This window comes from Callithrix jacchus, chromosome 6 (assembly GCF_049354715.1).
Source record: "Callithrix jacchus isolate 240 chromosome 6, calJac240_pri, whole genome shotgun sequence".
In the NCBI taxonomy this organism is placed as follows: Eukaryota; Metazoa; Chordata; class Mammalia; order Primates; family Cebidae; genus Callithrix; species Callithrix jacchus.
In genome coordinates, this window is record NC_133507.1 from 64,681,421 (window position 1) to 64,695,946 (window position 14,526).

At 33.7% G+C, this 14,526-nt stretch overlaps 1 protein-coding gene across 9 annotated transcripts in view; it reads left to right on the forward strand.

The window, feature by feature from the left end:
* The window catches only part of SLC38A11 (solute carrier family 38 member 11), a 59,730-nt gene that overhangs the window by 5,164 nt on the left and 40,040 nt on the right, over positions 1 to 14,526 (forward strand). For 5 of the 9 annotated variants that reach the window (XR_004744612.3, XM_078327524.1, XM_008998787.5 and 2 more), the window contains exons 4-7: positions 5,238 to 5,372; positions 6,329 to 6,394; positions 11,773 to 11,879; positions 13,977 to 14,056. Coding sequence is in view for 8 of the 9 variants with exons in the window: in XM_078327524.1 (XP_078183650.1) it covers positions 5,238 to 5,372; positions 6,329 to 6,394; positions 11,773 to 11,879; positions 13,977 to 14,056 (388 nt within the window). In the remaining variant the exon portion in view is untranslated. Of the gene's footprint in view, positions 1 to 4,421; positions 4,673 to 5,237; positions 5,373 to 6,328; positions 6,395 to 11,772; positions 11,880 to 13,976; positions 14,057 to 14,526 lie in introns of those variants that run through there. The other 4 variants (XM_078327521.1, XM_078327520.1, XM_078327522.1 and 1 more) reach the window with 4 other exon arrangements.

The window sequence follows — 14,526 nt, forward strand, 5'->3', positions numbered from 1 at the left end:
TAGAACAAATTTAAAAATACGCATCACCCAAGAATTCAGAACTTGAGGGAAATGAACATTATACTAAAGCCAAATCATATTACACATAAATAAATTATAATGTGAATAACTTTTTCAACTAATGCTATATGTAAACCTCTAACAATAACTGTGAGAAGTTCTTTGTAAATTCATATACTGCAAATTTACTTATTAGTGAAAAGTAATTTACTTGCATGATCTTAAATAACTGATAAATAAAGAATGACCCCACAAAAGCCAAAAAAGTTATAGGCTGATTCATTTTTTTAATTAGGCTTTTAAGAGCAAAATATACATGTTAGGCATAATACTGAATTTTTCTTTAGTTTGGAGCTATAATTAATCAATGGTTTGCCTCTAGAATTATTATTTTGCCTTTCAAGGCCACTAATGAGGTATGTTCAGTTCAACAGGAGGCTTTTCTAAGTTCTGTTTTTATGTTTGTGAAATGTTGGGGAATAAAAATAATTATAAACATTTACAGCTAATAATTATAATTTGCTTTAAGATTTTTGAATTGTTGATTAACGTAAAATAATTTTTATTGTCCAAGCATATAATATGATTTAAAAGAAAAGTCCTCTGTTAAGAAAATAGATTCATTCATGAATTTTTTAAAAAGTTGCATACGATATATTTAAAGCGAGATCAAAATATTATAGTGATTCTTAAGATATGTAAAACTTTTAAGGGAATATATTTATATCCTGTATTTTACAAGCAGATGAAAACATTTATATTTATTATTGACTAAATTCTTAACACATTCTTAACTTTAAGCAATCATTTTGAACTTTTATAGAATGTTCTGTGTTCTCATCCCAACCATACCCTTCTTCAGCAAGCCTTCATACCATCTATGAAATTGGTTGCCTCCTCTCTGTGACAAAGTCCTCATTGGTTCTCCTTCTTGATCAGTGAGCTGCTGCTCAGTTTCCCTGCCTCCATCATCTGTCTACTTTCTGATCAGTCCTCCACACTGCGATAAGTGATTTTTATGAAACCTCAGCCTGAACTCTGTAAACTCCCCTAATCAAAACATTCCGAGACTCTGTAAGGACAGCAGCAACAACAAAATGTTACATTTAAATTCCTTCATGGTTTGGCCATAGTCTGCATTTTAGTCTCATTCCAATTATTCTAACTTTTCTCTCACTCTGTCACCAACAGTCACAAGCAGACATTCTCAGCCTTTATGGAGAATTCTGTTACCCACAATAGAATAAGTTTTCACACCATCTTCCCATTCGTAGTCTTCTTGCCTGACATTCCTTTTCTTCTCTACCTGGTGAAACCTTGTTTTCCCTTCAAGACATTATTCAACTTTTTTGTGAAGCACTTCCTAATTTAAAGCAAAGGAAGTAGAACTTATTTCTATGTCCTTTGTCTTTGCAGAATATTTTCAAAACTATTAATACTCATTAGGGCTGGGCACGGTGGATCAGGCCTGTAATCCCAGCACTTTGAGAGGCTGAGGCATGTGGATCACTTGAGGTTAGGAATTTGAGACCAGCCTTGCCAACCTGGTGAAACCCTGTCTCTACCAAAAAATACAAAAATTAGCTGGGCATGTTGGCTCATGTCTGTAGTCTCAGCTACTCAGGAGACTGTGGCAGCTGAGGCAGAAGAATCATTTCAACCCAGAAGGCAGAGGTTGCAGTGAGCTGAGATCATGCCACTACACTCCAGCCTGGGCAACAGAGTGAGACTCAGTCTCAACAATTAATTAATTAAAATAAGAATCTATTTATTATGTCATTTATCACGTTAAATTAGACAGATGGATAGACATATAGCAACCCTGCTATATTGATCATTGATTCATTCAACAAATATATACTGATCATCAGTGTGCCAGATATAGCAATAGGAAACATTATCCTTGCTTTTTTAAAGCTCCCAATATAGTGTGTCAAACAGAAAAGAAGACATAATTATACTACTCTATAAAAAAAATACCATAATAAAAATATGTACATGATGACAGAGACTGGCATTTAACCTAGCCTCAAAAGAGCAGGAATGTTCTAGGAGGAGATACTTCCTCTGAGTATTTATCAAAAAAAAAAAGTGAATGAGCAGAGAAAATGGAAGCAGATGGAAATGTGGAAATGTAAAATGCAAATGAACAAGTGATTCAGTCTGGCTAAACTGTAGGGTTGTTGTTTGCAAATGGAGAGGGGAAGTTGGGCAGGTTTGCAAAGGCAGATAGGAAGGCTCTCATGTAATAATAATCATTACACTCTCTGAGCTAGATGCTGAGCATGCTGTGAAATCTTTCTGAGGTAGGTGTTCATGTTTTACTTTTTTGGAGGAGAAAATCGAGATTTCAATACATTAAAATGACTTAGCCAAGGTCTGAAGTTACTGGCAACAGAACTGGGATTTTAATTAAGCGCATGGAGTCTGAGGCCAGACTACTAAGGCCTAAGTCCTGATTCTTCTTTTACTACCTCTATAGAGATCAATTTACTTAACCTTATGTGCCTCACTTTTCTCATCTGTTAAATGAGCATGATAATAGCGCCTACCCCTGGTTGTTGTGAAGACTTTAAAAGAATAGTATTTGGAAAAAGACCTACCTTGCAGAAGAGCCTTGTGTTAAGCACTTGCTAGTAGTTTGTGGTTGTTATCACTATTGTCTGACTCCAAATATATTACTTTTCCCACCACCACATGCAGCTTTTCAAAAATAAGTAGAAACAGCTTAAGTTCTCACTCAGCCTCTATAACACTGTAGTCATTGTGGTGAACATTTAAACACCAAAACCTCACACTGCTCTTCAAGGGTGCCATATTGCCTTACTTTACAGATGAGCTCAGGAAAGTCAAATCTTTCACCCAAAGTTCACACAGCTAATGAATAATTTTTACACAAAGGCATTAGTGGGTCTCCCTGAGATATTTTAAGCAGAAGACACAATTAGATTTATGGTCCTCTATGGCCAGATCCACTTGGTGGAGGGAGAATGTTCAGAATGTCTTGGCAGGGAAGGGAAATCAAAGGTGTCTTGGTGAGGGGCAAGATTGGTGGATAAAAGAACTAGCAGGGGGTTATTGCAGTACTCCAGAGAAGAAATTACAAAGGCCAAAGCTCTACCATAAGACAAGTAGAGATTACAAATTACGGGCTACATTTTAATATTTCTGATGCAATAGTTAATAGACTTGGTAACCACAGGAATATAGAAAGTAATGAAATAATTTAATGAGCAATAATGTAAGTCTGGGGAAATTCTCAAGTTTCTGTGGAAACTAATCACAGATTGGAGAAATGTGGATGGAGAATCAAGTTCCAGAACCAATAACCAAATTCGAATGTATATATTTTAAAATTAAGCTGCCTATGAGATTTTCAAGGCAAAATATTTATTAGGCAGCTGGTTGTAGAAATCTGAACTTTTGAAAGTAGTCTGAGCTGGAAACACAAATTTAGAGGTTACTAACATCTAAATGAAAATTGCAACAACAGCATAAGTGAGATCACACTAGTACATCTTGAAGGGTGAGAAGAGACTGGGCGCAGTGGCTCACGCCTGTAATCCCAGCAGTTTGGGAGGCCTAGGCTGGCAGATCACCTGAGATCAGGAGTCTAAGATCAGCCTGGTCAACATGGCAAAACTGCATCTCTGCTAAAAATACAAAAATTAGCCGGACGTGGTGGCACATGCCTGTAATCCCAGCTACTCAGGAGGCTGAGTCAGGAGAATTGCTTGAACCTGGGAGGCACAGGTTGCAGTGAGCTGGGATCACGCCACTGCACTCCAGTCTGGGTGACAGAGCAAGACTCCATCTCAAAAAAAAAAAAAAAAGGTGAGAAAAAAAAAAAACTCCAAGAATCCGGGGGTTGCACAGAGTAAAAAAAAAATTTTAAATAAAATAAATAAATAAAAACTTGTACAATTTGAGTATAAGTGACAAAAAAAAGTAGAAAGAAACCCACAAGAAAGGGATGTCACAAACGCCAAAGGAGAATGGTTGAGAAAAAAAGCAATGGTAAATAACAGCAAAAAACAGTTATCTGAAAGAGCAAGTAAGGCTAAGGTTTAGGAGACAACAATTGCATTTATTCACTTGAAAATTATTGATGATCTTGTTTCACGGACATGGGAGGGATTGGGGAAACCATATTGCAATAGCTTGCATTTTAATGCATTTGCTTATTACTCAGTAGATAAAAATGAGAAAGAGGGAAAAGAGAACAAGTATCTCACCTTGTGCGTAGCTGTGTACCAAATACAACTGCAATGTCTTTCTGTAAAAAGCATTGAGTTAAATGGAAACAATAAGGAAGACTGACTTTTTGTTACATAATTTCTGTATATGTTTATCTTTAACTTCAATTCTAAAATTGGAATGGAAGTTTCTAAAAATGTAAATTTCTTTTTTTTTCGAAACAGAGTCTTGCTGTGTTACCCAGGCTGGAGTGCAGTGGTGCGAGCTCAGCTCACTGCAGCCTCCACCTCCCGGGTTCAAGTGATTCTTTTACCTCAGCCTCCCAGCTAGCTGGGACTACAGGCATGCACCGCCACACCTGGCTAATTTTTGTATTTTTAGTAGAGATGGGATTTCACCATGTTGGCCCAGATGGTATCGATCTCCTGATCTCGTGAGCTGCCCTCCTCAGCCTCCCAAAGTTCTGGGATTACAGGTTTGAGCCACCATGCCTAGTCAAAAATGTAAATTTCAACAGCAAAATTTCATAGAATGTCTCTTTCTTAACCATAACTATAAAATAAAGTTACTAATTTTATTTGATTATAAAACAAATGCTCCTAAATCTATTATTTTCTAAATGCTACCACACCTTTCATTCTCTGTCTTCGCATATTGAATACCTATGAAATATTTGATTACCCTATTTCTTGACATTTGAGCCTCACCTGGTAACAGTTGCTGTGTTGATTTCATCAAGAAAGTAAAATGAAATGCTGGCACTTTGACTCTAGTCTGTTTTCTCTACTGTCCTGTTCTTTGCATGGGTATGTTAAGTATATATTTGCATCTTAATTGAAAAATATGTAACTGGAAACATTAGTTTCATAAAAGGTAATGTTTTATGAAAAGAAAGTTAGCTTTGCTCTGCCAGTACTGTAGCACTAAATTAAATGCTTCTTTAGAATTTCCCTTTTTCCCCATGGTAATTAAGTTAAAACATGGAAAATATTTGTATTTCATGTAATATGACATTTATTTAATTGATATTCTTGCCACAGACTTTTCCCTCGTTTTACTGATAAAAGGAGGGGCCCTCTCCGGAACAGACACCTACCAGTCTTTGGTCAACAAAACCTTCGGGTTTCCAGGGTATCTCCTCCTCTCTGTTCTTCAGTTTTTGTATCCTTTTATAGGTAAGTTGACTGTGAAGATAAATATTGCAGTGATGTGCATAAGCATATAGTCATTTCTGAATAAAATACTGATAATAGTCTTTAAGGATATTATTATAGATGTTGAAATCTTTTCTGAATTAAATGTTTACTTCTTTAATCATTTTCTTCCTCATTTTCTGGTCCTTTTTGTTTATTTTCTGACTATTTCTTTTAAGTAAAATGAGGGTTATTTTCATAGCATTAATGTTTTCTGCTTTCTGTATTTGGTAAAAACAAAAAAAGTAGAATGATCTAGCATAAAATGTGAATAAGAGAACATATTTCTTAAAAGGCTTAATTTTTTTTTTTTTTTTGAAAAGCTAAGGATTTGTGGAAGCCATGTACTAGGCCAACGTGCTAAAGTTTATACCATAATGGTGAGAATGTCACCCAGCTAGCACTTCTTAAAAAATGAAATGTTAATGTTCACCAATGGCCAAATGGACTTTATTTTCAAAATCTGTACTACAGAAGGTATTGTTCAAACCAGTAGGTCCATATGTCTTCACAGAAGGCTAATGATATATTTCCCAAAAATGTCTTACTTTTTCAATGGAGGGGATATTTTAGTACCTTCAAAAGTTTCTATTATTACTCCTCAGTACATGTGTTCCTAAAAAGGGGGTGTTGGAAACTGAACTTTAACAACAAAATGAATTGCATTTTAAGTAACTACCAAAACTTGCTACTTAAAGGTGTTCTGTGATGAATCAATTTGTAAAGAGAAAATTCTTCTTTTAATACAAATTGATACTCTAGCATAGATCTGTTGTCCAATTATCTTTAAAGTTGTCCAAATTGGTAATCATAATATACATTTGAAAGTAGTAGGATTATGTCAATATTTGGGAAGTAATAATTGATCACTTTCAAAATATTTAGGATAAAATATTGTGATGCCTTATTGATGACTCTTATTTTAATGATGTTTTTAGCAATGATAAGTTACAACATAATAGCTGGAGATACTTTGAGCAAAGTTTTTCAAAGAATCCCAGGAGGTAAGTCAAAATAAAAATTTTGAGGATTTAAATATATTTATTTTATATAATCATTTATAGTTAACATGATTTATAATAATTTATAAATAAAAAATTTGAAAGTGAAATCATTGGATTACTTTAGGTATCTCACAATTTCCATTATCCATTGTGATCTTAAAGTTTTGATCTACTTTTATACATAATTTAGTTCTTATTTAGCTGTTTGAAAAAATATTGTTACTATTTATATAATTAGAGTACTTTATATTTTAAATTATTTATGCTTCATATCACCAGCTCTCTGTGCTAACATTTTTTAATGTACTATTTAAACTACATGATTTCTTAAATAAGCAAGAAGACCATTTCCCCCATTATTTGTATTAAGGTATAATTAAATACAGTAAAATTAGCCCTTTAAAATCTATATTCTGTGGTCAGGGGTGGTGGCTCATGTCTAATATCCCAGCACTTTGGGAGGCAGAGGAGGGTGGATTGCTTGCACTCAGGAGTTCAAGACCAGCTTGGGCAACATAGTGAAACCTTGTCTCTACAAAAAGTACAAAAATTAGCAGGACATGGTACATGCACCTGCAGTCCCAGCTACTTGAGAGGCTGAAGTGGGAGGATCACTTGAGCCAGGAGGTGGAGGCTACAGTGAGCTGTGATCATGCCACCGCCCTCCAGGTTGGACAACAGACTGAGACCTTGTCTCAAAAAATATATCTTAAAAACCTATCTTCTGTGAGTTTTGACAGAGGAATATAGTCAAATAACTACAGCTGCAGTCAAAATAAAGAATGACAAGCCAGGCACAGTAGCATGTTCCTGTAGTCCCAGCTACTCCAGAGACTAAAGCAGAAGGATTGCTTGAGCCCAGGAGTGTGAACCACATAGAGATTCTGTCTCTAAAAATAATAAAAATAATGCAGAACAATTCCATCACTCCCTCCAGTTTCCCCATTTTCCTTTGTAGTCAAACCGTAATCTCCAGCTCCTCCTTTCAGCCTTCTGATGAGATTTCTCTCCCTGTAGTTTTGTTTTTTCAGAGTGCCAGGTAAATGACATCATACCATATGTTGCTTTTTTGAGTCTGGCTTATTTTATTTAGAACGGTGCATTTGAGATTCAGCTGTGTCTTTAGATGCATCAGTAGTTGACTCTTTTTAACAAATTGCTGAGAAGCATCCTATTTTATGGATGTACAATAGTGTATCTATCACCCAGTCAGGGACATTTTTGTCATTTCCAGTTTAGGGTAATTACAAAAAAATCAGTGTGAACATTCTCAAGCAGACCTTTTCAACATATCGCTACAACTTCACTCCCTGTTCAACTTTTCACTGTGTCATGGTTTTTAGAATAATTCAGAGATCATGTGTCTTTTTGCTTTGAAGAGCTTCTCATCCAAGCTACATAATCACCATTTCACTGTGACACTCTCTACACTTGCCATTACAGTTGAGGAGATTGACGCAAAAACACCTTTCCTCTTAGTGCTTGAATCACTCATTCTAGAGACATACAAAACAAAATGAAACAAAACCTAGAGCTAGAAAATACAGCTATTCCTCACACAGGGTTTAGTGGAACTTGAGATCATGGAGACATATCTGTCAAATCACAGACACACCTGCTGTATGACCCTGAGAAGGTTAGTTGGTTTCTCTGACTTCCAGTTTCCTCATCTCTAAATTATGAATCATAATATTATCTGCTTCATAGAATAGTTGTGCGAACCAAAAGAGGTGAGATAGATAGTGCCTACAACACAGTAGGCTTACCCAGTACTGTTAGCTATCATTAATGTTACCCTGGACTGTCTGTAGCTTCTGTGCCAGCCCCCAAATTCCAGAGCATGAATGCATAAGCTGAGACCACATGAGTGGGTAGCATGCTAAGAGAAAATGGGCAGAATATAATACAAGTCGTACAATATAATGTATGTCTTATTTTTTCTTACTTGTGTATGCAAATAGAAAATTTACATAATTTTCTATTTGCATACACAAGTAAGAAAAAATAAGAAAGAAATATATTTACATATAAACTGTGGTTGTCTTTTAATCATAAGATCCATGGGATTTTTGTGGGGTTTGTTTTTGTTATTTTTTCAAGGTTTTTCTTTCTCTCTCCTTTTTTTTCTTCTTTTAGAGATGGGGTCTCACTCTGCTGCTCAGGCTAGAGTGCAGTGGCATAATCAGCTCATTGCATCTCAGCCTCCCAGGCTCAGGTAATCCTCCCATCTGAGACTCCCAAGTAGCTGGGACTACAGGTGCACACCATCACGCCCGGTTTTGTAGAGATGGGGTTTTGCTTTGTTGCCCAGGCTTGTCTCGAACTCCTGAGTGCAAATGATCTGCCCAAATTGTTGGTGTTATAGGCATGAACCATCTCACCTGGCCTGTTAAGGTTTTTCAAAAGAGAATTACTAATTCAATATATATTTTTTGCATGGAAATTTGCTCTTGTTGCCCAGGCTGGAATGCAATGGCGCAATCTTGGCTCGCCAAAACCTCAGCCTCCAGATTCAAGAGATTCTCCTGTCACAGCCTCCCAAGTAGCTGAGACTACAGGCATGCGCCACCATGCCTGGCTAATTTTGTATTTTTAGTAGAAATGGGGTTTCTCCATGTTGTTCAGGCTGGTCTCGAACTCCCAACCTCAGGTGATCTGCCTACCTTGGCCTTCCAAAGTGCTGGGATTACAGGGGTGAGCCACCGTGCCCAGTCAAAAAAATATATTTTATTACTGTATTTTCCTATTCAAAAAGTAGCATCTATTTATTGGAAAAGTATTAGAAAACACAGATGAGTAAAATGGAGAATATAGAAAATACTAACAGTCTCTTCCTCTTGGAGCAATCAGGTGGAAATCATCTTTTCAACCCCCTTCCTGTTTTTCCTCTTCCTTCCTTCCTTTTTCCTTTTTAATGCACACTTTCAGAGTTTTAAAAATACATGTAATTTCAGATATTCATATGAATAATATAACATTATATATCTTATTTTATAACACACTTCTTTCTCTTAGTAATATTTTAAGAACATATTCTCATATCAAAACATAAATATATATATGCATTAATGGAAGTTCAGTATTCTGTACAGTATCTATTGCACAGTTGGAGTGACTATAATTAATTTACCTTTCCCTGATATAAACATTTTGATCAGTAATTTTATTTGCAATTATACAAACAATGTATAAATAATATCCTTGTAAAAATAAAACATTGTAGAAAAAAACTAATGGTCCCTTGAAACCCCCTTTCTGGTTTTCAATTTCGTAATAATCAAAAATGACTTTTAATAATGTAGGTCACATGGCAAAGAACACAACTTTATTCTTTCAGCATTTTCAACATTTTGAGGTATAACAGTTTATAATGGTCACTTTGTATATATTGTGAGGCATATTATCCCAGAGTATATTTAGATGTAGGTATTACAAAATTATTGGCAAAGCTTTATTTTTTTTTCTGAAATACATCACTAATGTCTTAAATTGGCAAGTAGGCAATTACTTATACTTTTCTCTGGTAGCCAAAGCCTTGGTTCTTGATATAAGTCAAAGTAACAAGAAATGTTGGTATAAAAAAATAGTATGTTTACATGCTTTTAAATTTTTTCAGAATTTTTATTTTCAAAAATTTCATTGTTCACCTTTCTTTACTGTTGTTTAAACATTTAAAATGCATGCTTGTGTGCATTTTTGTTAGATCAGTATAGGTAATATATCTCATCATTAGATCACTAATGAGTGAAAAATGTCCTTTATGCAACGCCCTTTAACCTCAGTTATTAGGCTCCTACCTGTTGATCATACAGCACTCTATGCCAGCATTTATCTAGCCCTTAGCAACTTCTCAATGAAGCAAACGGTTTAAAGGGTAAATAGAAACAGATACACAAATAATTTGGTTCAAATTATGTTCACCACAAATATGTAAATAGTGAGTTCAGGGATTTTGGAATTAATTTTCCTGTTTTATAGTTTTAATTCTTACTTTTATAATGACTAGTTATGGCTGAGTTCAATTATTCATGACTAAATATTTCATTGCATATATATGTATAAATATATACACATACACATATATGCACACCATATATATATATATATATATATATACTATATATATACAGAAAATACTAATAATCTATTAACCATATATAAAATACACATATGTGGTAAACATTTATGTCATTTTGAAATTTATTTCTTGAAATTTTCTTGTAAGTTTATTAGCCATCGAAGAAAATTAGTGTCATTTTTTAGGATAATAGCTTTTATTTTCTTACCACAATCATTCACTCATTTAAGACTGGATCTCTGTAGACTTCAGAGTTTGCAGAAACTGATGCACAATGACTTGGTACTACTGAAGACATTGTTAGAATATAATGACATGATCTCTGAGTGAAATTTAATATAAGCTAAAAATGTAAACAATAATGTCTTCATTGAAATAGATATATATCTCCTTAAGTGACCGTTTTAATTAGCACAGCTTTTTAAGTACGTAAATCCTTGTATGTTTTATTTTATGCTTAAAACTTTCATTTCTATTTGATTATATACACAATGCATTATGTATAATTTTCTATATATGTATATGGAAATTTCTATATATGTATATGGAATATATATGTATATATAATTTTCTTTATGTGTATAGTTCTATGTGTGTATATATATATATATACATATATATATATATATAAAATTTTCTATTTGTATTTACACATGACCTTAGCCAAGAATCTGCAGTGTCTACCAGTTGCGGCAGCTTCCCTGTGACTTCTGCCCTATCCAATAATCTGCTTCCGCCACTCGGGGAAACCACTTCTTTCTTGACAAAAGTATAGAACTGTATCAAATATTTTTTAACTAAATCTTGATTTTTAAAATTTTGTTAAAGTATTACTGTCCAAGATTCTTGGATATAGAAAAAAAAAAACTCTTAGAAAATGTATCGTCCCCCTATAGCTTACTTTCTACCTGAAGAATTTTGTCATTAAAGGGTTTTAATGACATAATGTTTTTTATCTTTGAAAAGGAATTCTGTAGTTTCGGGTTAAGAGTATAGTCCAAGAGGACAGCAGAAGCATGAAAACTGGTTAGGAGGCTATTAAAATAATTTCAGTGTGAAAGACTACGACATCATTTGAAGTATAAGTCATCCTGAAGGATTTTTTTTGTACTTTTTGTATTTTCGTGATTTATTTTTATTTATACATGTTTTTATGAAGCATATTAACTGAAAATCATTGTCATTGAGGTAGTATTTATGTTTTGTTTAAGTAATTTTATAAATAAATGCTGGGCTATTCAGTGTGTCACCAATGTGTTACTTATACCTGTAACATTTAATAATATTTATTATGTTTTAGTTGATCCTGAAAATTTGTTTATTGGTCGCCACTTCATTATTGGGCTTTCCACAGTTACCTTTACTCTGCCTTTATCCTTGTACCGAGATATAGCAAAGCTTGGAAAGGTAATTTTTACATGTTAAATTGGCACAGAAATGTGCCTTGTTACCTGCATTAATCTATTGTCTACTTGGCAAAGTTCTTAATTACAGTATTCATCTTTAGTTTCTTCTAGTTTACTTATAGTTATGCTAGAGTAAACTGTGTTTGAAACATTAGTTTGTGAGAACTGATAAATAGTTGATGAATATGAACTAATATATTCTTCCTTTTTCTTTTTTAAGGTAGATACCCTAACTGATGTCAGACAGCACATTTTAAATTTAGAAAATATAAATGACTATATTTAAAGCAAATCTAATTTATTGGAAAAGTGTTTCATCTTTTTTGTAGGTCGTTTAAACAATTTAGAGTTAAACTAGGAAGTTACAATGAGTCACTTCAATGGCTTAAAATTTTTTTTCTTTTTTTATAAGAAATATTAAATATTTCTTGTTAAATATTTAATGACTTAAAATATTTTTATTTGTAAGTTACAGTGTCTGTTGTGCTTATTTTTCACCTAGGGAATTTAGTTTTCAATGTGTTGATTGGTCAATTTTTGAGAATTTAGCCAATATTTATAATTTGTATTATTGAAGAGAAATACTGAACTCTTCTAATGAAAACAAATAAATAATTATTCAGTTCACTACAGATGTTCATTTGCACTTACTCTTAAGGAATATTTGTATTTTATCTGAAATATTATTGGTACTATGTCTACATAATGCCAATGCCAAACATTCTGACAAGATATTTTTGCAAAGAGTTATTTATATAATATTTTTATATTCTATTTTGAAAAATCCAACATTTGACTGAATTTTACTTTTCACTGTTATGTTTGACATTGTGTATCCAGTTATGAAGTCCATCCTTCCAGGTAGAGCTGAGGGTAGACACAATACTGTAAAGTATTCTGACCATCCCTAACAGTCATCTGGGAACAAACAAGATGGTATCAAAACATGTTTTTTTGTGAAATATATAAAATAATTGAACTATTTTTCATTTCACATATTCAATGTAGACATAAATGTTATCTTCTGAGCAGACAGTGAGGCATTCATAAAAGGAAAGCTATTAACATTATATCATATTATTAATACCTGAGCATGTTTTCTCTAAATATGCCTTAAAAGTATCATATTGAGATATGTAAGTAAATCTCTCAATGAATAAAGCAGAGTGGTTAGGAGCCCTAATAAGGCTGCTTGTATCTGAGTTCCCTCTCTGCCGCTTCCCAGCTGTGTATCCTTAGGGATGTTGTTTAATCTCTATGCTACTCAGAAGATAAGCTAATTCATAAGAGAAACTTCTTTCTAGTTAAAAATTAACAACATAGAAAACAAGGTTAATAAGAGTCACATGAAATACAAGCAGTTTTATATTTATTTTTCCTTATCAGAGAAAGGATCCATAATGTGCTTATTCATTTAAAAAAAAAAATCAGGACTAGAAACACAAACCCAGCATAATGAGTTCACAGGACGCAGAAACACACAGACCAGTTTATATTTTAACCAGTTGACATAATGACAGAACAGAGAGGAAGACGCAAAACAGGCCTAGAAACACAGACTAAAGGGCAAAACCATGTAGGAAATGTAGAGCTGGAGAGCAGTGAGGAAAAGCTGAGGTACCTGCTCCTTAAAGAAAAAAAGGAGGGGGAGGAGTGTGTGTGCTGTTGGAAGGGGAGAATAAAGTAAAACAAGTAGAAGCAGCAACTATAGATAGAAAAAAAGCACATGTCAACACTAAAGTAGGACTTGAAGAAAAAAGAAACATAATTTCACTTTTACTTTCATAAGTGAAAATCACCAGTTTTGTATTCTATGCAGGAGCCACCATAAATGTTTAAAGCTATATTGCATGGTGATGACAGTCATATATAATACTTGCTCACCTACTTGGGGTGGGTGTGGGGAATCAAGACTATGATCTGATAAGAAGTTACCAGCTTGACATTGTCAACACCAACATGCAAGAATAACCTACTTAAGAATTAGGCAGAAAAATCAATGTGTAAATTTACCCAATTAAAAATGAGAAAGACTTAACATTCTAAATAGAATAATCTCTGTCCTACACTGGCAATACCCTCGTATTTTCTTTTACAGGTCTCCCTCATCTCTACAGGTTTAACAACTCTGATTCTTGGAATTGTAATGGCCAGAGCAGTTTCATTGGGTCCACACATGTAAGTTTTGTGGTTCCATTTGTTAGTCTTTGGTTTATGGCCTTCACATAGATATTTATATGGCATAAATGCAGAAATATACAGTAACTATGGTATCAGAAACATCATTTATGGTTAGTATTTGACAAAATGAGATAAAATAATTACAGGTAAGTAAACATGCATTTTTCATTTGGACCCTACAAGGCTGATAGAATTAAACCAGGTTTACCCATTATTTTAATGGCCAGCCCAAAGAATTAGAAAAAGAAAAGAATTTTGAATAGTTGAAAAGAGGAACAAAGTTTCACTAGTTTAGAGTGAAATGAGAATAAGGGGCATAATGGATGTTTTTAATCCATCAATTAAAATGTGAACACTGAAAACCACCCTTTATTCTCTTCTGATTATTTTTATTATTAAAATACTCCATCATTTGTGAACTACTGATAACAACTGATAGTGCTATTTGTTTCTTTTTAATGTTATTA